The 24,619-nt window shown below is 33.8% G+C and overlaps 1 protein-coding gene across 3 annotated transcripts; it reads left to right on the top strand.

Moving 5' to 3' along the window:
• The first annotated feature begins 1,917 nt into the window (after positions 1 to 1,917).
• LOC134700893 (zinc finger protein 569-like) lies at positions 1,918 to 7,361 on the top strand. Of its 3 annotated transcripts, none has more exons than XM_063562046.1 (2): positions 1,918 to 1,960; positions 4,765 to 7,361. In XM_063562046.1, exon 2 carries the CDS (start codon positions 4,908 to 4,910, stop codon positions 6,162 to 6,164), a length of 1,257 nt encoding a protein of 418 aa, XP_063418116.1. In that variant the 5' UTR covers positions 1,918 to 1,960; positions 4,765 to 4,907; the 3' UTR covers positions 6,165 to 7,361. The 3 variants fall into 3 exon arrangements, with proteins under 3 accessions (XP_063418116.1, XP_063418117.1, XP_063418115.1); XM_063562047.1 differs by having other exon boundaries at positions 1,924 to 1,950; XM_063562045.1 differs by having other exon boundaries at positions 1,924 to 2,015.
• Positions 7,362 to 24,619: the final 17,258 nt, after the last annotated feature.

Below are 24,619 nucleotides of genomic sequence, written 5' to 3'. Positions count from 1 at the left end.
AAATTGGGTTTATCACCAGTTTTTGTCCACATTTATCTGTACATGCAAATTCTTTGTCAAGGGTTTTACTGACGATCAGAAGACTTAACAAGTCGGATCATATTTATTTTCCCTTGTAACCCATGTAGTTCCCCAGCCTGATATATAGATTGACTGGTACAGATATTAGCGACAAAAGCCGCGAGATACAAGAAGATGTGGCATGAGGGCGCCGATGAGACAACTCTCAATTCAAGTCAAAATGTGTAAAAGTATATCATTATTGGTCAGGGTACGCACTTCAACACAAAGCCTTGGCTCCCGCCAGACTGCTAACTATAACATGTATAAAGGGTTCTAAAAATGACTAAAGAAAACCATTCAAACGGGAAAACCATATCATCGGTCTCATCTGTCCAAAAAATTATAAAAAAAACAACCACAAAACAACAGAGAAACGATTAACGAGAAACACTTATGAACCTCATTAACAAACGACAACAACTGAACATCATTTTGAACTTCCTGGTAAGTTGAGGACATGTGCAAACAAATGCTGTGGGTTTAAGAGCTTTTATCGAGTGTAACATCACAACATAGGAAGCCGACTCATATTCCCCATTTCCATTCTCATTTTCACATTATAAAGTATCAATTAGTTCTGGGAACAGTATATCTAACATTTGAAGCTCACTCGAAATTCTGCAAAAGGGCGCTGAAAGTTAGAAACACTACGCCTAATTTTATGGTGTACGGAGAATTGGGTAGATTTCCTCTTGAAATAAAGGTGAAAATTACAATGATTATATATATATTGGTGTAAAATTGTACATAATGAATCAAAACTATGCAGTTTATTGTATAGACTGATGCTTGGTTTAAGGCCTAAATCTAAATACACCTTTAAATGGGTAAATTGTATAGAAGCAATATTAAACGATACTGGCATTGGATATATTTTTGCCAATCAAACAGGCTACTGTGATAAAATGTACTTAAAACAGATACTTTGTGATCAATTTGTACAACAGTGGTTTAGTAATATTGAAAATTCATCACGAGGTCAATTCTACTCAATATTTAAAAAAGATTTTACTTTAGAAACATATCTGCTAAAACTTCCCGAATATTGCAGGCTTTGGATCACACCTGACTTTAGGTGTTCAAATCTGCGTCTGCCTATAGAAACAGGCAGATGGCAAAATATCCCGAGGCATGATAGAATATGTACTTTGTGTAAGAGTAATATTGGTGATGAATTTCATTTGCTATTTAAGTGTATACTCATCAAAATATTGTTGTATTAAGGAAAAAGTTTCTCCCAAGCTATTACACAGTGAACCCTAATTATAAAAAAATGGAAGGTCTTCTTTCAATATGTAATGTACACAAATGTACAACTGTATAAACGTCTTTCTGTATTTATCAAAAACATTGCAAATATGTTCTGAAAATGTTAAAAAAAAACATGTTGTATGTTATTGTTATATCTTTATACTATGTCATTGATACCACATAATTACTTCGTCATGTTTATATAATGCTATTATGTATGACCTCATGTTACACATGTATCTGTGTCTGAGTGTTCAAATAAAATCTTGAAATCTTGAAACATATATGTTCCTGATTAATTAGACTCTAAATCCTTGCCCCCTTAATATATTTAATTACGATCGATTTCTTTAACCCTAAAAATTGATTTGCACGCTGTCCCTCTAAGATAACTGGTTTTATTTTAATTTATATTAGTGTATTTGTCTTAATTTCTATCTGGGGACAGTATATATCGAAGACGCGATGTTTTCTGTACATTATAAACAGAAAAATTATGTAGCAGTGAACAGTTAAATATAAAACGGGGATAAGTATCCGTTGAGGAGGTGTTCCATCATTGGAAGGAAATACATATTGAAGATGAAATATAACGTTAGTCTCCTTTCCCCGACTTAAATTGTACCCTCAAAAACAGTAAGTTCTGGTAAGAAGAATGGTTTATTATAAATTCTTTACAGACTGAGTTGAAAAATATATTGGTAGGTTTAATACTGTTTTTGACATGAAAACTATGTCATGAAGAAGCTATTGTCTTCTTGTTCAGACTGAAATGTGGCATGTGTACAGTAAGAAGGTAACAATAAATGCTATATGTCAGTGTTTTATCATGATTATACATCGTCGGTAATTTATTATATAATCTATGACTGAGACAACTATCCTCATCACGATTTAGATGCATACTGTAAGAAATTAAAGGCAACCACTTGGACTTCAAAAACGAGAAAAAAACATACATTAATCTGTTAATATGAATAGCAAACTGTAAAACTAAAAGGCCAAGATCCACTAAGCATGCTAAGATGAGAGGAGTGGATCGTAACCATCAGCTAGAGAAGATGAACATTGACACATGTTACACATTTCAATCATTGTGTCAATTGAGGGGGATAGAAATCCTGGGCTTTAAAACACGAAATTCTACGGTCCAGAATTTAAGGTTTATGTACCTTTCTGTCATGTCTGTAGCCATTTTTGTACGAATTTTTCAAACCTCAATTGTATCAAAACTACAGATATAATGATTAATAGAGATAGGCCATTTAGTACATATTCCAAGGGGAAACTTGATGCAAAGCATTATTTTTTACTGTTTCATTGCATTTGATAGAAAAAGAAGACTTTGTGGCAAATAAATCAAGATTTTTATAGAAAATCCACAGCCTTCAATACAGAGATTGTTGTTATAAATTTGAAACATAAATTACTCACTTGATTTTCTATGATTTGCTAGTGTTTATTTTTTACTAAAAGTTCTAAGCAACCTGTAAATTCCAAAACACCTCGTGCTGAGTCTCTAAAGTCGAGCGCATCCTATTAAAGGTGTACTTGATTTTGGCCATATTTATTATTTTTTTAACCAATAACTACACTTATAAACTTGTTTTAAGGAAATCAATGCTAGGACTGCATGCAATAATCCTATATCTATCAGTCATCAAATTGCCAAATATGAGAGTACAAGGATAAATGCTGTGGATTTTCTATAAAAATCTTGATTTATTTGCCACAAAGTCCTCTTTTTCTATTAAATGCAATGGAACAGTAAAAAATAATGCTTTGCATCAAGTTTCCCCTTGGAAAATGTACACAATGGCCTATCTTTTTTATTCATTATATCTGTAATTTCGATACAATTGAAGTTTAAAAAGTTCGTACAAAAATGGCTACAGAAGGGTACATAAACCTTAAGTAAAGTAATCCTGACGTCCCTAAATTAAAATAAAAGAATTCCCAGATCCTGAAAGTGTCAATTCAGAAATCCCGAGCTTACAAACACTTGATCCCGGAGTCCCGATAAGGTCCTATCCCCTCTTAATTGTAACTTGAATGTATCAGCGCCCTCTATCGCTCAGTGTCCTCAGTAATCGATAGTGAGACGGAATATAACAACTGGATTATTCAGGTTATGTCAGTTGGGGAAATTAATGTCCTGATTTTATTCATGTTAGTTCAAACAATCAATGAATGAAAAACATATATATGATTATTTTACTATGTTACCACTGTCTGTCTGCTTGTCCACCCCATTATGGGAATACTAAGTATCATGTTGTCTTACAGTCTTAGCAGGGGCAGATCCAACCAATTAAAAAAAGGTTCCAACTATGTTTCCCCATTCAAATGCATTGATCGGCCAAAAAAAAGGGAGGGTTCCTAACCCCAGACCCCTCCCTCTGAATGTGCCAATGCTTAGATATTCCACACAACTTCTACAGTTTGATTGCAACCTAGGTCAACAGTTTATATACTTTTAAGATAAGAATATGTAGCATGCATGCCAACATGGCCAATGAGACAATTCTCAATCCAAGTTACAATGCTTAAAAACATAAAAAAGTGAAGAACATCCTGAACTCAGAGCTTGTATTAAAATAATGTTGACATTTATCAATATTGTTTTCCTAATGAACAAATAAGTTGTAAGGTATACATCAATAAGACAGTACAACATACAGTCATAGATATAGGAAGATGTGGTGTGAGTGCCAATGAGACAACTCTCCATCCAAATAACAATTTAAAAATTAAACCATTATAGGTTAAAGTACGGCCTTCAACACGGAGCCTTGGCTCACACCGAACAACAAGCTATAAAGGGCCCCAAAATTACTAGTGTAAAACCATTCATACCTGTTTTTAGAGACTATTTAATGTAGAGCAAAACAGTGGTCTGTTATTACAGGTAATCTTTTAATACATATTTGATTTATCATGTTTATATACATGATATATGAAATATACTACAAGATGTACAAAGGGATCTAAGATTGTTGGTCTTTTGACACAGGGTTTTACTGTTAATAATTGTTAATACAGAAGGTCTCTTAAGCAGGTTTTACTGTATATACTTCTAGGGACGAAAAGGGGAGGGGCGTTGATCTGCAAGAAAACATGAAATAAAATTGGCATTTCATGAATAAACAAACAACAAAAATGTCTTCCACATAAATTGTTTACCGATTTTAAGAAACACTGTGATCATGGTGAATAACAAACCTTTTTCAAGGCTACGCGTGAAATAAAAATGGCAAAACATCTTGCAGGAAAATAACCCTTTACCACACTCACAGCCCTTCTCGTACATGTTGTATTATTTAATATATAGTATGGAACTAGAATTACCCAAACATACAGATTCATAAATGCAGAGAATGTCTAAATTGCAGAAAATTATCAAAAGGTTATATATCATTATATGTCTTTATTTTTTGGTGTTCCTTACAGAGCCGTTCAAGAAACCACATACTGGTCACTGGAGATAAACATTATCAATAAGATGATAAAGGGAGGAGAGGATTTAATCACAACCAATCATACTCTACAGAGACACATAAACACACAGGCTGGAGATAAACATTATCAATAAGATGTCAGAGGGAGGAGAGGATGAAGTTACACTCAACGGTACGCTACAGAGACACATAAACACACAGACTGGTAAAACACATTATAAATGTGATGTCTGTGCTAGAAAATTTAGTCAAAGTAGTAACTTAGAGGCACGCATGAGTACACATACTAGAAATAACCATCATGGCTGTGATGTATGTGGTAAAGGTTTTAGTTTTCTTAGTAATTCACAGATTCACATGAGAAAACATACAGGCATTAAACCCCATGAGTGTGATGTATGTGGTCAACAGTTTAGTCGGCTTTGGAGTTTACAGATTCACATGAGAATTCATACAGGTGATAAACCTTATAACTGTGATGTTTGTGAAAAACGTTTTAGTCAGCTTGGAAGTTTACGGCTGCACATGAGAACACATACAAGGAATAAACCTTATAAATGTGATTTATGTGATAAAGCGTTTAGTTGGCGTGGGAATTTAAGGACTCATATCAGAACACATACAAGGGAAAAGCCTTATGACTGTGGTGTATGTGGTAAAGGGTTTAGTGAGAAAGGTAGTTTACAGAGACACATGAGAATACATACAGGGGATAAACACGATAAACCTCATGACTGTGATTTATGTGGTAAAGGGTTTAGTCAGCTTGGTAGTTTACAGATTCACATGAGAACACATACAGGTGATAAACCATATGACTGTGACGTATGTGGTAAAAAGTTTAGTGAGCAAGGTAGTTTAAAGACTCACATGATAACACATACAGGGGATAAACCTTATGACTGTGGTGAATGTGGTAAGGGGTTTAGTAAAAGTAGGGGTTTACGGGATCACATGAGAACACATACAGGTGATAAACCTTATATATGTGATGTATGTTGTAAGGGGTTTAGTCAGCATATTAATTTACAGACTCACATGAGAACACACACAGGTGATAAACCGTATGACTGTGGCGAATGTGGTAGGGGGTTTAGTCGTAGAAGTAATTTACAAGATCACATGAGAACACACACAGGTGATAAACCTTATATATGCGATGAATGTGGTAAAGGGTTTAGTCAGCATAGTAGTTTACAGACTCACATGAGAACACATACAGGTTACAAACCTCATAAGTGTGATGTATGTGGTAAAAATTTTAGTTTGCTGAGTCATTTAAAAAGACACATGAGAACACATACAGGAGATAAACCTCATAGCTGTGGTGTATGTGGTAAACGGTTTAGTCAGTCTGGTACTTTACAGAGACACATGAAAACGCATACATAGTAGGGTACATATTCACATGAGAATACAAACATAGTAATTTACAGTTTACAGATTCACATGAGAATACATAAATAGTAATTTACAGTTTACAGGTTCACATGAGAATACATAAATATTAATTTACAGTTTACAGGTTCACATGTGAATACATACATAGTAATTTACAGTTTACAGATTCACATGAGAATACATACATAGTAATTTACAGTTTACAGATTCACATGAGAATACATACATAGTAATTTACAGTTTACAGATTCACATGAGAATACATACATAGTAATTTACAGTTTACAGATTCACATGAGAATACATATATAGTAATTTACAGTTTACAGATTCACACGAGAATACATACATAGTAATTTACAGTTTACAGATTCACACGAGAATACATACATAGTAATTTACAGTTTACAGATTCACATGAGAATACATATATAGTAATTTACAGTTTACAGATTCACACGAGAATACATACATAGTAATTTACAGTTTACAGATTCACATGAGAATACATACATAGTAATTTACAGTTTACAGATTCACACGAGAATACATACATAGTAATTTACAGTTTACAGATTCACATGAGAATACATACATAGTAACTTACAGTTTACAGATTCACATGAGAATACATATATAGTAATTTACAGTTTACAGATTCACATGAGAATACATACATAGTAATTTACAGTTTACAGATTCACATGAGAATACATGCATAGTAATTTACAGATTACAGATTCACATTAGAATACATGCATATTTATGTCCCAACTATCTGAGCAAAATATTAATAGAAGGTAGTGATGATTTGTCTGATGATACTAATTTAGAGTTGTTTGAGTGTGTGTTTCGATTTATTAAATCTTCGAACAGATTTTCTCGATAGCTTAAAAACTTTTTTGACCTGATTGTGCTCAAAATTGTCTGTCCATAATCACTATTTTATATTACTGAATCATACATGTTTGTTAATTCTTGTGCATGTGAGTAAGAATGAGCGAGTGATTGGATGGGTGTGTAGTATTTGTTTGACTTGTCTTGTACATATTGTCTTGTCTTGTGTTTAACATGCTTGTATTCAAAACTTTGATAATTGTGAATCTGTATATATCTATGTTGAGGAGATCCAAGCGTAGCCTCTGGCTGTTGGCAATCCTCTTTAAATAAATAAAGAATTAAATTAAATACATGTGTAACGGGAATGAGTTTTCCCGAGTTCACGGAATATTAGAAAACAGAATACGTCGTTAATAATAATATAGATTTAATATCAGCCAAATAATTTAAGCACAGTTTACAATGAATAATAATACTTTAAATGTTTAGAATGGCGAAATGAGACATAATGGTGGTTACAAACGTAGTCTTAATAACAATATCAACCTGAAGAAGGTGATGTTCAGTGTTTTCTTTCTCAGTCAGTTCGTAAGTACAGAACGCAAAACTATAGTCTGACGTCATGAGACATCAGACCGGCACGGGCCTGTCCTACCGGAAGAAGACCGGTAGGCCCGGTAACCTCATAACTAGCTACGGCCAGTACGGCAGTTTAGAAGCTATTATACTTTTACAAAGTGGTTTTTAATATTAATAATTTATAAGGTAAAACCAACCACCATTACACTCCCCCTCTCTTAAGACCTAATGTCGGGACGACATTAGTCCAACGATAAAATATTCAATAGAATAGATCAAAGTACATATAATATAAAAGCATGTAAGTAGATTTACTAAGTCCTTAATTATGTTTAACTTTAGCACTTAATTAACATCAAAGAAAATCAATAAAAAAATTCATTTCCAAAACTATTTACCTTGATTTCTATTTAAATTTCTTAAATCAATTTGAATTCTTAGAAATTTATATCACATATTTCAATTTCAAATTCAACAAAATACAGTCAATTAACTTTTCCAACCAACTTAATAAATATATAAATAATGGGGGACGAATGCAATGTCCGGTGGAAGATTGTGGCGCTAAGTCCTTTGAAGTTGGTTGCTCTGAATCCCCTGAATTTGAGTTGATCGCGCTAACAGTGCACGGCATATTACTTATGCATTCTGAACAGTTATCACGTTTACAACGTCGTCTAGGCACTCGTGAAAGTGCATCTGCGTTCCCATGCGCGTTGCCCTTCCGATGTTGTATGGTCATGTCGTAAGTGTCTAACAGAGATATCCACCTAGCTACCATTCCTTCCGGTTCCTTAAAGTTTTTTAGCCAAACTAACGAGGAGTGATCTGTCCTCAGAAGAAAGTTTCTACCGTAGAGGTAATGCTTGAACTGCTTTACAAATACAACCACCGCTAAAAGTTCTCTGTAAGTTGTGCAATACTTTATCTGAGACCGTGACAGTGTTTTACTGCCATAAGCAATAACGCGCTCTTCTCCGTTTTGTACCTGCGAAAGGACAGCTCCGATACCGTAAAGGCTGGCATTGGTATCCAAAATGAATGGATCTTCGCGAGTTGGATATGCTAGAATCGGCGTTGTTGTTAAGGCATTTTGAAGGCGGTCGAAAGCGTCAACGCAACTCTCTGTCCACTTAAACTTTTGATTTTTCCGAGTGAGCTGGGTTAACGGGAACGCCACATCGGAAAAATTAGGAATAAATTTCCTATAGTACGACGCTATGCCTAGAAAGCTACGGACATCACCAACGTTATGAGACTTAGGCCAGTTTCTAATGGCCTCTATTTTTCCTGGATCGCACTGAACGCCAAATTCAGATACGATGTGTCCTAGATATTTTATCTCGTCCTTGAAGAAGGCACACTTCTTAGGTTTTAATTTAAGATTAGCACTACGAAATCGATCAAATACCGAAACTAAATTTTCTAATGTTTGTGTGAAAGTTTTTCCAAAAATAATAACGTCATCCAGATAGACAAGACATTTTTCCCACTGCAGACCTGACATTACTAATTCCATTAGGCGTTCGAAAGTCTTTGGACTATTGGCGAGGCCGAAAGGCATGTGTTTGAATTGAAAAAGGCCTTTATGCGTGATAAATGCCGTTTTCTCTCTGTCTTCTTGTTTTACGGAAACTTGATGGAAACTACTTGCCATGTCGGCCGTACAAAAATACTTAGCTCCGGACAAGGCGTCCAGGGACTCGTCGATGCGCGGTAAGGGGTAGGCATCCTTTTTCGTTATAGAATTAATTTTCCTGTAGTCTGCGCAGAATCGAGTACAGCCGTCAGACTTCTTCACCAAGACAATATTAGCGGCCCACGGCGAGTGACTTGGTTCAATAATGCCCTGATTTAGCATTTTATTAATTTCCGCTTCGGCTATGTCTCGCTGCATAATCGGTAATCGCCGTAAAGGCAATTTTATCGGTTTACTATCTCCGGTGTCGATTCAAGCCTCGCGACCTTAATGGATCAAGGATCTCTGGAACATGTAAACTTGAACACAGAAGAACACCATTCCGTTTCTTACACTGAAGATGAAACAGTTTTAGATAACTGTACAGTCAAAAATAACATGAATAAAGACAATGTTGTACATAACTCTCCTAAATACAGCACACGGGGTCGCTTGATACGACCAAAACTTCAATTTTCACTATAAATTAGCTTTCTTATGAAATCTTTTGAACATAGTTTTTTTTTGTAATATCCGAATAAACTTTAGACCTACATTATGTAGATATATCATAAGGCTGTGACCGGGAATGCTAGGAATTTACATGTACGTTTGTACATTTTATTTACCATGGGCCTTTTCGTATGAGCTTTCGGTAATGTGCAGATGTATATAGGAGAATTTAGCTGCCTTTTTGTAAGGGTAGGGGAATAAGGTCAGGTTAGACGTCAACCTGATTTTATTATTTTGGAAGCTGGGAACGCTTCTTATAGCATGTGAACAGTCAGCATTGATGTCTACATAATGATAGATAAAAATATAATAAGTATAAATCGTAGGAATCTAACCAGAAAAACTTTTACACATATTATACTAAACATTTTTTTTAAGTATCTCTCTTATTCACAGCATGGAGAATCAGGATGTATTGGAATACAACGAGGAAGAAATGGATACAGAGATGTCGGAACTGACAAAAAGCATTGAATTTTTCTTTAAACCTGGGGGACGAATGCAATGTCCGGTGGAAGATTGTGGCGCTAAGTCCTTTGAAAACAGAACCAAGTATCAAAGACATTGGGAGGAAAAACACACTATGAAGTGTGTGAAGTATGAATGTTCAGTAGCCGGTTGTTTAGCGTCCTGTAGAAGGAAACATGACATCAAAATCCATTTGGTTCGCCAACATTATATGACAGATATGAGATTGATACAGTCTGCCGTAGAGAAATGCCAGAAAACACAAAGGAACAACAAAGGGTTTATTGACCCTGGTTTTTTTATATACAAAAACAGAGTGTTGGTACCTGATTCTGCCGGATCAACAGAGATAGAAAATTCATCTAACACAAGTTCAGCCAAGCAAGTATCACCTTCACCTTCAGACAAAGCTGCTCAGGATTCACCTTCACTTTCAGTCAGTTTTACTAAGCAGTTATCATCCGTTGTGATTTCTAACCAGCAGTCAGCTTCTTCAGATGTGAATCCCACTAAGCACCTAGGCTCTAATTCCGTAGTTTCAGTCCGTCTGGTATCATCACCCACTCCATCTATATCACTAATTTCATCTGTTCTAGCAGCTACAGACAACCCTTCTAATGAGGATGATGGACCTGAGTTTACAGTGTCAGTTCCGAGGAAGTTCCCAACCACTTCTTCTAGGATTTCTTTGTCTGATTATCAGAAAAGATCTTACACTACTTCTACCGCTACTACTGCAACAGATACCACTTCTACAGATACTACGTCAACATATACTACTTCCACGGACACTACTGCAACATATACCACTTCTACAGATACTACATCAACAGATACCACTTCTACAGATACTACTGCAACAGAGACTACTTCTTCAGCTACTACTTGTACAGCTACTACTTCAACAGCTATTGATAGGACTTATAATACCTCCTTTGGGTATTCTGCCATTGCTATTACTGAAAGTTCCAGCCAGACGTCCTGCCTGGATTACCCTCCGATTCAGCTGCCTGCCATCCCAGAGAGTGAGACTGAGTTATCATTATATCTTTTATTCCTATCAAATAGTATGGACTCTCTGGGAAGGACGAGGCAGGTTGCTAAGGAAAGGTTAGAGACTCTCAGGAAAGAGGGTTCCAAACTTGAGGTCGAAAGAAAGAAGAGGAGAGAGGTTGAGGTGGAGAATCGCCGTTTACTCACAGAACTTGCCGAATTAAAATGGAAGGACCAGCAATTCAGACATATGGAACCGTAATTCTTTTGTTTTGTGGAACTATAGTTATTATATATGACTGACTTATTGTGAAATTGTTGAGTGTTCATTATTTATATATTTATTATACTCGTTAACTTGGTAAACGGAATTTAAATTTTGATTTGTACACAAATTTTGTGTTTCATTTTCCCTACTTCCATGAAGAAGTCTATTAAAACTAGCCCCTAAGTTCGAAAATATCTTTTTGGCTGACGACATTTTTGTATTTTACTGAAGTTTTCACAGAAAAATATATTTTCTTTAGAAAACTTAATCAGTTTTTCTCCAAATATCCCGCAGACGAGCCCCCAATGTAACGGGAATGAGTTTTCCCGAGTTCACGGAATATTAGAAAACAGAATAATTCCTTAAAAACTTCACTTGACAACAAAGTGACATCGGATCCTGTGTCAATTAACATACTAATGTCTGTGTTAAGCATTCTTACATTTGCATACCAACAATACTGTGAAATAATTCTATGAAGTGTGTGAAGTATGAATGTTCAGTAGCCGGTTGTTTAGCGTCCTGTAGAAGGAAACATGACATCAAAATCCATTTGGTTCGCCAACATTATATGACAGATATGAGATTGATACAGTCTGCCGTAGAGAAATGCCAGAAAACACAAAGGAACAACAAAGGGTTTCTCCCGGACGAGCCCCCAATGTAACGGGAATGAGTTTTCCCGAGTTCACGGAATATTAGAAAACAGAATACGTCGTTAATAATAATATAGATTTAATATCAGCCAAATAATTTAAGCACAGTTTACAATGAATAATAATACTTTAAATGTTTAGAATGGCGAAATGAGACATAATGGTGGTTACAAACGTAGTCTTAATAACAATATCAACCTGAAGAAGGTGATGTTCAGTGTTTTCTTTCTCAGTCAGTTCGTAAGTACAGAACGCAAAACTATAGTCTGACGTCATGAGACATCAGACCGGCACGTGCCTGTCCTACCGGAAGAAGACCGGTAGGCCCGGTAACCTCATAACTAGCTACGGCCAGTACGGCAGTTTAGAAGCTATTATACTTTTACAAAGTGGTTTTTAATATTAATAATTTATAAGGTAAAACCAACCACCATTACACTTGCATAGTAATTTACAGTTTACAGATTCACATGAGAATACATGCATAGTAATTCACAGTTTACAGATTCACATGAGAATACATACATAGTATAAATTTACAGTTTACAGATTCATATGAGAATACATACATAGTAGTTCACAGTTTACAGATACACATGAGAATACATACATAGTAATTTACAGTTTACAGATTCACATGAGAATACAAACAGGCGATAAACCTCGTGACTAGGGTGTATGTGGTTTAGCGTTTAGTCGACTTGTTAGTTTACAGAGACACATGAGAATGGTTCACAATGAGAACACATACATTGTGCAGATTATAAGCTGCGTGATTGTCATGTTCACAGTAAAGTCAGTTAAATCACGATAAAGCGTTCAACCAACATGGCCAAGTTTGTAATTTACAGAAATGTGAAAATGTATATAAATATATATTATTTGCCTGTTGCATATTAATTTGTTGATTTGACATTTCCAGCCCTAGCTTGGTCATGCATCTTAACTCCCGTAGGTGTACATGTAAGATATGAGATGTACTTGTAAGATATGAGATGTACATGTAAGATATGAGATGTACAGTTTACATGGTCATGTATTTGGTGGTAGACCATAGATATAAAAAGATGTAATACGAATGCCAATGAGACAACTCTCCATCTAAGACACAATTCGTGAAAGTAAACCATAAATTAAAGGTAAAAGTACGGTCTTCGACACAGATCATTGGCTCACATCGAACAGCAAGCTAATCAAGGACCTCAAAATGTAAAACCATTCAAACAGGAAAATCAACGGTCTAATCTAGATTAAGTATATAAACTTCAACTGCTATACATGTGGCAATGAAAACTATGGCAATCGTATCCCTCAGAGCATTCTGCTCTTTGCTTTTGATTTATTGTCCCTTTTACAGACTTTGAAACTGTGCGTCCGGCTTAGCTATTAAACTGATTTTATTTTGATCACATTTTGAAGTATTTGTCTTTATTTCTATCTGGGAAAAGTATATCGAAGACGCAATGTTTTATGTTTATTATAACTATGTAGCAGTGCACTGATAATATATAAAACGGCGATTCGTATCCGTTGAGGAGGTGTTCCATTATTGGGAGGAAATACATATTGAAGAATACATTGTTGGTGTCTTTCCCTCGACTTAAATTCTCCCTTCAAAACAAAGTAAGTTTATGATAAGAAGACAATGGTTTATTTTATTCTTTACAAACTAGAGTGAGCAATAAATGGGTAGATTTGACACTGTTTACAACGTGAAAAATATGAAGAAGCTTTTATCTGCTTGTCCAGACTGAATTTTGTCATGTAAGACGGTATAAACATGATAAATAACAAAGCAAAAATTTAAAATAGCTTTCCAAGACGTCATAATTATTATGACTAGGTTATTTCTGTATACGTGATTGGTAATTAAACATTTTATGAGACAACTATGCTCCGAAGTTAAATAAAGTATCTAGATTCATCCTGTTAGAAATTAAAGGCAACTACTTGGACTTCGTCAATGAGGAAAGGCACTGGCTACGGTTACTGTTACATATTATTGTTACATTGGAGACTAAATGCCGGAATGCATGGTTGGGTAAGGACCTGTTTAATTATGAATGTAGTCACTAACAATATTTATTGAGGCTACAGTTACATTGCGTTATCATGGTTATTGTTACATGAAAAACAGCATTGTACCATGGGACTAGTAAGGCAGCAACCATTTCATTTTCCTGGGTGGGGGCTATGGTTTTTTTTTCTGTGCAAACTTTTTTTTTCGCCTTCGGCGAAGAACAATCTATTTTTTTAGCGACAAACCGAAAACAATTTTTTTCTTTCAATTTTAGCATTACATATAGTGGCAGCTGAGGGTGAAACAAACATTTTTTTTTTTCTCAGGGTCCAAAACAAATTATTTTTTTCACCAAAACCGGGAAACAAACTTTTTTTTCCCAAAAAAAACCATAGCCCCCCCCCCCCCCCCAGAAAAAGCAGCAACCATTTGATTTTTGGGAGGGGGGGTATGAATTTTTTTAGAAAAATAAGTTTGTTGGCAGTTTTTGGATAAAAAAAAATATTTGTTTTTGACCCTGAAAAAAAAAATTGTTTGTTTCACCCTCAGCTGCCACTATATGCAATGCTAAAATTGAAAGAAAAAAATTGTTTTCGACTTGTCACCAAAAAAATAGATTGTCTTTTGCCAAGCGGAAAAGAAAATTTATCCAGAAAAAAAATCCATAGCCCCCCCTCAGAAAATCAAATGGTTGCTGCCTAATACAATGTAATATGTACTTAATAATAAAAGTTAGACATTTATTTTAAATTTACAATACATACATTTATGTTACATACAATTTATTTACTGTAACTTTTTTTTTACAATGACAATTTCTACAAATCCATTAACAATGATTAAGTGGTTTTCATGGTTTTTAAACATGTTAAAGTCCGAAACTTTTTTGATGAAAGAAATTACGTCCTCCACGGATATGTGTACATACATAAATTCTTAGTATTTAAGTTACAGTTAGCAAACTTTGCTTTTGATGTATCAATTTGCGTCAAGTTATATAGCTACATGTAATTTATGTCTTGATATTGTTTCAGTTTCGTTTAAAACGCATCCCAAGTTTTATTTTTTTCACCCTAAACACCATATGTTGAATAATAATATTTATTATTTATCTATTACAAGTATTGTTTAGTACATAGGAAAGAATAAAGCAATACAACTATAGAAGATTTAAGTTTAATAAATTTAGCATACATTGCTGGTTTTCATGTAACAATAACGTAAATTGTAACCGTAGCCTCAGTAATTATTGTTACATTCCTTATTTCCATGTAACCGTAGCCAGTGCCTAAAAATCATAGTAATGCCATGAGGAAAACACATACTTTCATGAATAGCAAACTGTAAAAGCCCAAAAATTGAACATTGACAAATGTTAAAAAAAGTTCAATTGGGAAAATAAACGTCCAAATATGACATAACATCATACATGTACTTATAATGTACAACCATATTCGACACATGCTGTCTTTTCAACTCTCAATGAAAGAAAACAAGGTTGGAAAATTGAGGGAAGTGCAAACCAGAGATTGGTTAAATATGGCAGTTATATTTAGGCCTTAGTTTTTTTATTTTTAGTTTTACGAACCCTCCTACCCTAATTTTTGCCAAATAGGAAAAAAGAAAAAAATAAAAATGTTGATTTTTATTTTTTTTTCTCCTCCGACCCAGTGTTTTTCATGCAAAAAAAAAAAAATTTAGTTCATAACTGCATGAAAGAATCTTAATTTATGCTCTTGGTGATTTAGTAAGTTGTTGCACATTGATTTTCAATTCAAACCTTGTCAAGAAAAAAAAAATAGTTGTTACACTAGTAGAAAATCTCCTGGTGAAATAAAAACAAAAAAAATTTGATATTGACGGTTGGTATTAAAAAAAAAATCATCAGCAGCAGCAGTTTTTTTTTTGTTTTTTTTCGTCCTCCTACCCATTAGTTTTGTCAAAAAATTTCGTAAAACTAAAAATATGATAACTATGGCCTTACCACATAAATGTACATATAATGAAGGATTACTGAGACTGATTTTGTTATTTTTAAATCTAATATCATCAAGGTTAACCATGTTAACCCTACAAATTTGGTACGGCTAAGTTTAATGTAAACAGACTTTTGATAAGTAAAGAATTGCATTTCACTGCAATATGTCTGGTGAAGAATATGGTTTCATATTGTTACACCCTTGACACAATGCTTGACTGTTTGTCTAAATTTAGGCTAATGAAAATTCCTGAATAAAAGTAACCTGATTTTCACCATGTACACACGGAGATTAGTTCACATTGCACCACAATATTAATACATGGAATATTCCATGAAGGGATGAAGCTATTATAGATACTGCAGTAGATGATGTAACACTGAAACTAAATCAACATTTGATGAAACAAAGACAACAAATTTGAAAAATAGTTTATTATGAAAAAAAGTATGAGGACCCAATTGGATTTAGTCAACTTTTTTATTATTTGCACCATGAATTTCTTATATATAATATATATCCTGCAACCTTTCACCAAAAATTGATTGTTATATATTCCGAAACATGAAAAGAAAACAGAAATTGTGTACTGTTGCCATGGTTGCATTCGTGAATTTAAAAATGAAATTTCTTGAGTAAGGTTAAAAATTAAACATAATACTGGAAGTATTTAATCGTTTCGGAGATAATGAACATATCTCAAATTGTCCATAGAATTTCTGAAAACCTGTATGAAAAAGAAGTTTTGGAGTCTGTGTTACATCATTTGAGGAAATAAAAATTGTCACTAATATCATGTTTTATGAACAAATTATCTATTTGCATACAGAAATGGAAAGGCATTGGTCTTTAGGTTTAATTTTCAGTGGCCTTTTTAACTCACCTGGCCCGAAGGGTACATGGTAGCCATTGCTAAAAATAGAGCATAGGGGTCAAATGCAGTTTTTGGCTTATAACTAAAAAAACAAAGCATTTAGAGCAAATCTGACAGGGGTAATATTGTTTATCAGGTCAAGATCTATCTGCCCTGAAATTTTCAGATAAATCAGACAACCCATTGTTGGGTTGCTGCCCCTGAATTGGTAATTTTAAGGAACTTTTGCTGTTTTTGGTTATTATCTTGTATATTATTATAGATAGAGATAAACTGTAAACAGCAATATTGTTCAGCAAAGTAAAATTTACAAATAAGTCAACATGACCAAATTAGTCAATTGACCCCTTTGGGAGTTATTGCCCTAATATAGTCAATTTTTAACCTTTTTTTCGTAAATTTCCATGATCTTTTACAAAAATCTTCTCCTCTGAAACTACTGGGCCAAATTTAACCAAAATTGGCCACAATCATCATTGATGTATCTAGTTTAAAATGTTTCTTTTACCCGGCCAACCAACCAAAATGGCCGTCATGGCTAAAAATAGAACATAGGGGTAAAATGCATTTTTGGCTTATAACTCAAAAACCAAAGCATTTAGAGCAAATCTGACATGGGTAAAATTGTTTATCAGGTCAAGATCTATCTGCCCTGAAATTTTGAGATGAATCAGACAACCTGTCGTTGGGTTGCTGCCCCTGAATTGGTAATTTTAAGGAAATTTTGCTGTTTTGGTTTATTATCTTGAATACTATTATAGATAGAGATAAGCTGTAAACAGCAATAATATACAGCAATTTAAGACTAAAAAATAAGTCAAATGACAAAAATGGTCAATTGACCCCCTAAGAAGTTATTGTCCTTTATAATCATTTTTTAACAATTTTCATAAAATTTGTGAATTTTTACTAACATTTTCCACTGAAACTACACGGACAAGTTCATTATAGATAGAGATAATTGTAAGCAGCAAGCCCGGGGGGGGGGGGGGGCACTTCAAACTTTTTGGGGTAGGGGTGAGCAGCTGAGACATCAAGTACCCCACCCTTTTCATATATTTTGTTTATCAAAAATATATACCTTGTCATATATTAATGAAAAAAAACAGACCTATAGATATATTTGGATATTTTTCATCTTCTGATACATTAGAGTTTACAAAAATTTTGATGTCCCGCTCATTTTACGTTTTTGTTTAGAAGCAACGCAGTCGCAATAATCACACATTGCTTTTCCAATAAATTCTTCACTCTTCTTTTTGCCAGTGCTATTTGCCCCTTTTATAACTTTAATTATGAAGAAATTTCAATTTGAAAAGACAATAGATAATGTTTTCTCAGATAATTGTAGTAACACTTTAGATAGTATCACTTTTTCTGAGTTTACATTAATTAAAAACTGATTTGTCGTTCCCTCTTGAAGGACGCTGACACTATGCTATGGAATTTCTTCTAATGTTTCATGTATGCAAACCTTTCAATGTTAATGAGGTGGAAATGTCAAAATGATTGGATTAATTGCATCTATATCTAACCTCAGTGGAAATACCATATATTGAATAAATAGAGTTTTATTATAACAAAAAGAAGGCGTACTGTAGTTTGTTCTGCTTGTTGCTCTTTTCTCTCGGCCTCTCGACATACGAACTACATCTGTGAGAGTGGGTTCTGGAATCTTTCCATTTTATGGGGGAACTAGCTGGGAACAATGCCTTGGATGGTATTTGGCATTGCCGCTGTTAAGGCAAGCCGCCGGCCGTTGTTGCCGATGTAGAGGCAGGCCGGGATCGACTGACACCTATAAGTTTCAAAATTCAAACTTTTTAATAAAATAAATAAAAACAAAAATAATACAAAACAGTTACAAACAACAATAAAGTAAAACAAATATTTTCAATTATTTCCCTAACAGAAAACAATAAATATTTTGAACAAACTTTATTTATGATAACTATGTACTATCTTTATTTCAGTTAAACTTATTTAAAAATAATTTATTTTAAATCTTAATACTTTTAAAATCATTACTTACCTATAAGTTTCAAAATTCAAACTTTGACGTCTCAAAGCAGAATTTCTACTTATATAGTAATCGTTAAATTGATGTTATGCCAACGTGGCTTTTTTTGTCACGATTTGATTAGAAATTATCTACTATGTTTACTGTCCGAAATAAGGTCAAATGTTGCATAAGTGGTTCATTCCCTCTATTCCCACTTTTTATAAATCTGGTAAGAAAAGGTAAAATATCATGTGGGAATAGGAGGAAAACTTGTGCAAACAAAGGATTATACTGTACAAACATTTTTAATCAACTGTTAATTGACCAGTGTCTTTTTTTATTAGAACAGGTAATAAGTTATTTTTGCATCTATGAATTCTGTTTTTTTTAAACAAAATAAATATGAAAGAAATTAAAACAAATATAAGTAAATTATTTTTATTACTTTTATAGCACAAATTTAACTGAAGATTCAAGCAAGCATAATATAAAAACAAATTATACAACAGCACTAAATAGCACAAATATTAGACAATCACTGTATACAAGTCAATTAAATAAAATTGAGAATGGAAATGTCTATTCCATGTGAAGTAAGTGGGAGGCTGCATCACCAAACTCTACTGTTGTGACTTCCTGGTTGTGGTGTCTAACCTTAATTTCGTCTAATCTGTTGATGATTTCTACATACTTCTTTTAAAGGGCCACTCTCAGTGGCGGATCCAGGGGGTGGTCCCACGGCGCACCGGACCACCCCCATGATGAACCTCAAATTTTATTAAAGTGTCTATTTTTTCAATAACTAGCTAATTAACAAATTAACACTTAAGATTAATCCTTTCATCGCACTAATTGGTTATGGATTACCTGGATACCTGGAGGTGTCACAATGATAGAATACGGATCAATGTGTTTCACCTGTATACATGTAATTAAATTGTCAAAACAGCTCGTCAATATGAAGAAGTTGACTTCTTATTTTGAAAAGTAAATACAAATTATTTTTGTATTTTTAAGTGAAATTTCTATATATACATGTAATTGCATTCTCCACCTAACGGAGTCTCGGATTTAAATTTCATTTATGTACATTTTGAAAAAAAACAATCATTATGAATGAATTAAATTAAATTTGTTTATCTATCTCTTTGAGCCCTCCCCCCTTTTCCCCCAACATCAACAGCAATTCAAGCACTGAAGTTGGTACCGGCATTTGTACAAAGCGCAACATGTGATGAAATTAAACATTTTGTCGACTGATTTGCCGAGTCCATCTACAATGCCTTCCGTACTGCGTTTGTGGCAAAAGACTTGCGAGTCAATGCTTTCAAAACCAGAAATTGTAGCCGGTACTCTGAAAGAATGTTGCAAAACCGACTTTCCAATTAATTCTGTTATCTTATAAATCATAGCTACCATGGGGGTTACGAGTTGCGAATGTGAGCGATCAAACAGTGAGTTATCACTTCTAAAAACCTACCTGAGAACAACTATGGGACAATCGCGTTTAGACGGACTTGCATTGATGCATGTGCACTTTGGAACTAAACATAAAACAAATTATAGATAACTGTGCAAGGAAACCCCGCGAAGCATGATGTTGAATGACCTGATAAACGACTCTTAAGTTTGTTAAATAAGTAAATTTTGAACAATTTTTCGTAAAACTATTTTTACCGATTCGGAACATTTTAGCTAAACCTTTTTTACAGCTTGCCTTATTCAGATGACAGTTGTATGTTGTGCTATTTTAGATTGCAAGATATTGTATAGAGTCTTAAATAAAAATCAGTTTTACATGTCTTTAAATTCCTTTACCTAGGAATATGTGCATCGCATGGTGTTGTCCAAATTCATGATCTTCCATAATGTCGAAGGTATTTTTTAACCTTTTACATATCATTCAATATTCATTTGGGACCACCCCCAAATTTTTTTCTGGATCCGCCACTGACTCTCTTCCCACTGGCTACATACTGGATCATTGTCAAGGCGTTCTTATGTTATGGAAGTTTAATTTGTTGAAAGATGTTTAGATGTGGCTGCGAAGAATGTTTCTTCAGCTTGCTGTGCCATCCCTCTCGATGATTTGTTGTCCTTAGTTCTTGTGTTAAGTAGTGGTTCCAAAGGTGACTGTTCTGTTCAACCCAGTATGTTGTTACATAGTCTGTAAAGGCTGTTTAGTTGATGTTGGTATCAATCTGACCTATGTCTGTTAGGGCATTAAAGCACACACCTTCAACCTCAGCAAAGGGTATAAGTGGAAGTACAGCGGCACAGCATACTAGTTGATGAATGTTGTCTTCATCCTTGTATGGGACCTGAAGTCCACTTTCTTGTGCTTTTCTCCAGATGTATTGCGTCTAGTGGCAGAATTTCAGATGGCGACTTTGTTGTCCAGGAAGATATTGGTAGGCTGAAGTTTTAGTTGGTGCTGGTGGCAAAGATCTTTAAGTAAAGTCAGGAAACTTGTATATACTATTTCACTCTTGGCTGGAAATAAACTGGGTACGAGTGGATTACCATGTATTATATCTGCAGCTGATAAGTGTGTTAGATTCTTTTATGTACTGAAGATGAGCATACGCCCTACTGTGTTGTCGTCTGTTAACATGATTGATTTGATCAGTTTTGGTAAAATGGAAGGTTCTTCTTGCGTTTGTGGTACATTGTGTTCTTGCAAGATGGAAAAGTTCTCAGACAATTTTTCAAGGTTACAAATTCAAATATTTAAAAATTAATCTGACTCCAATCTATTTATCATAATTTTTCTTTATTTTTAAGTACAAATTCAAAATTTTTTAAAATAATTCTAACTACAATCTTCTATCATAATTTATCTTTATTTCTTAGTACAAATTCAAAAAATTAAAAATAAATCTAACTCCAATCTATTTATCATATTTTTTCTTTATTTTTAAGTATTAATTTTCTATGATGAAAATAGAAACATATTACAAATAAACAAGACTTAGTGTACCAAATATGTTAGGCTTTTTAAAAAAATACAGTTAAATCTTTGGTAAAATTCTAATTAACCTTGATTGTTGTAAAAACAAATTATTTATCAAAACACCTATTGTTATTTGCAAGTGGGAATAGAAGGAATAGTATTTTTAAAAAGTGGGAATAGGAGGAAGACACCGCATAGACCAGAGAATTGTTTGCATTATTTAACGGTATACATATTGATTAACAAAATCATTACCTTTCTTATTTAATTAAAATTTAATTAATAATTCTAACGTCAGCTATGTCCAATATTTATGTCAAGTATCTGTCACAATAGTTTAATTGATTTGACAAATAGCTGATGCATTTACGACTGTGGTTTAACCGCATTTAAAATAAACAAGAACATTTGATTAGTTTCAGATACTTATAATATATATCCAGCAAGTGATAATATCAACCTATTGATATATTTAATCTGAATTTCTCACCCTTTTCATATATCATGAAGCATGAAATAGTGACCTATTCCAGCGGCTCATCCCTACCAGTCATTACATAGGAAGTGCCCCCCCCCCCCCCGAGGCAGCAAGTATGTTTAGTAAAGTAAGATGTACAAACACATCACAATCACCTATACACAATTTTGTCATGAACTGTCTGCTTCCTTTGTTTAATTCACATACATGTATACCAAGGTGAGTGACACAGGCTCTTTAGAGCCTCTAGTTTAATATAAATATATTTATTATCGTTCATATATTGTGTTGAGTCCTTCAGGTTCTAAAGTTTTTATACGACCGCAAATTTTGAAAAAAATTTCGTCGTATATTGCTTTCACGTTGGCGTCGTCGTCGTCGTCGTCGTCGTCCGAATACTTTTAGTTTTCGCACTCTAACTTTAGTAAAAGTGAATAGAAATCTATGAAATTTTAACACAAGGTTTATGACCATAAAAGGAAGACTGGTATTGATTTTGGGAGTTTTGGTCCCAACATTTTAGGAATTAGGGGCCAAAAAGGGCCCAAATAAGCATTTTCTTGGTTTTCGCACTATAACTTTAGTTTAAGTTAATAGAAATCAATGAAATTTTGACACAAGGTTTATGACCACAAAAGAAAGGTTGGGATTGATTTTGGGAGTTTTGGTTTGAACAGTTTAGGAATTAGGGGCCAAAAAAGGGCCCAAATAAGCATTATTCTTGGTTTTCGCACAATAACTTTAGTTAAAGTAAATAGAAATCAATGAAATTTAAACACAATGTTTATGACCACAAAAGGAAGGTTGGTATTGATTTTTGGAGTTTCGGTCCCAACAGTTTAGGAATTAGGGGCCAAAAAGGGACCCAAAAAAGCATTTTTCTTGGTTTTCGCACCATAGCGTTAGTATAAGTAAATAGAAATCTATGAAATTTAAACACAAGGTTTATGACCATACAAGGAAGGTTGGTATTGATTTTGGGAGTTTTGGTCCCAACAGTTAAGGAAAAAGGGGCCCAAAGGGTCCAAAATTAAACTTTGTTTGATTTCATCAAAATTGAATAATTGGGGTTCTTCAATATGCCGAATCTAACTGTGTATGTAGATTCTTAATTTTTGGTCCCGTTTTCAAATTGGTCTACATTAAGGTCTAAAGGGTCCAAAATTAAACTTTGTTTGATTTTAACAAAATTTGAAACCTTGGGGTTCTTTGATATGCTGAATTTAAATATGTACTTAGATTTTTGATTATTGGCCCAGTTTTCAAGTTGGCCCAAATCCAGGTCCAAAATTAAACATTGTTTGATTTCATCAAAAATTGAATAACTGGGGTTCTTTGATATGCCAAATCTAACTGTGTATGTAGATTCTTAATTTTTGGTCCAGTTTTAAAATTGGTCTAAATTAAAGTGCAAAGGGTCCAAAATTAAACTAAGTTTGATTTTAACAAAAATTAAATTCTTGAGCCTCTTTGATATGCTGAATCTAAACATGTACTTAGATTTTTGATTATGGGCCCAGTTTTCAAGTTGGTCCAAATCAGGATCTAAAATTATTATATTAAGTATTGTGCAATAGCAAGTCTTTTCACAGTATTGTGCAATGGCAAGAAAAATCTAATTTCACAATATTGTGAAATAGCAAATTTTTTTTTAATTAAGAGTTATCTTTCTTTGTCCAGTATAGTAAGCAAGAAATATCTGCAAGATTTTTTTTTAATTGGAGTTATCTTTCTTTGTCCAGAATCAACTTAAATCTTTGTTATATACAATACAATGTATATTCACTTTTTACTACCAACTGATAAATTTAAATAATCTTTACTATTCAGTGATAACAAGCAGTTTTTTTACATCTTAATATTTTATGATGTATTTAAATGAGTAGTAATTGTTGCAAACTCCATTAGAATATTTTAATTGAAATTAGTTTTGGAATAAGGGAAAGGGGGATGTGATTAAAAAATTGGGTTCAATTTTTCTCATTTGAAATTTCATAAATAAAAAGAAAAGAAAACAAAAATTTTAAGTTCATTTGAATACATTCATTCTGTGTCAGAAACCTATGCTGTGTCAACTATTTAATCACAATCCAAATTTAGAGCGGAATCCAGCTTGAATGTTGTGTCCATACTTGCCCCAACCGT

Source organism: Mytilus trossulus, unplaced genomic scaffold, assembly GCF_036588685.1.
Source record: "Mytilus trossulus isolate FHL-02 unplaced genomic scaffold, PNRI_Mtr1.1.1.hap1 h1tg000187l__unscaffolded, whole genome shotgun sequence".
NCBI classification, from domain to species: Eukaryota; Metazoa; Mollusca; class Bivalvia; order Mytilida; family Mytilidae; genus Mytilus; species Mytilus trossulus.
This window is presented reverse-complemented; position numbering and strand designations above follow the sequence as displayed.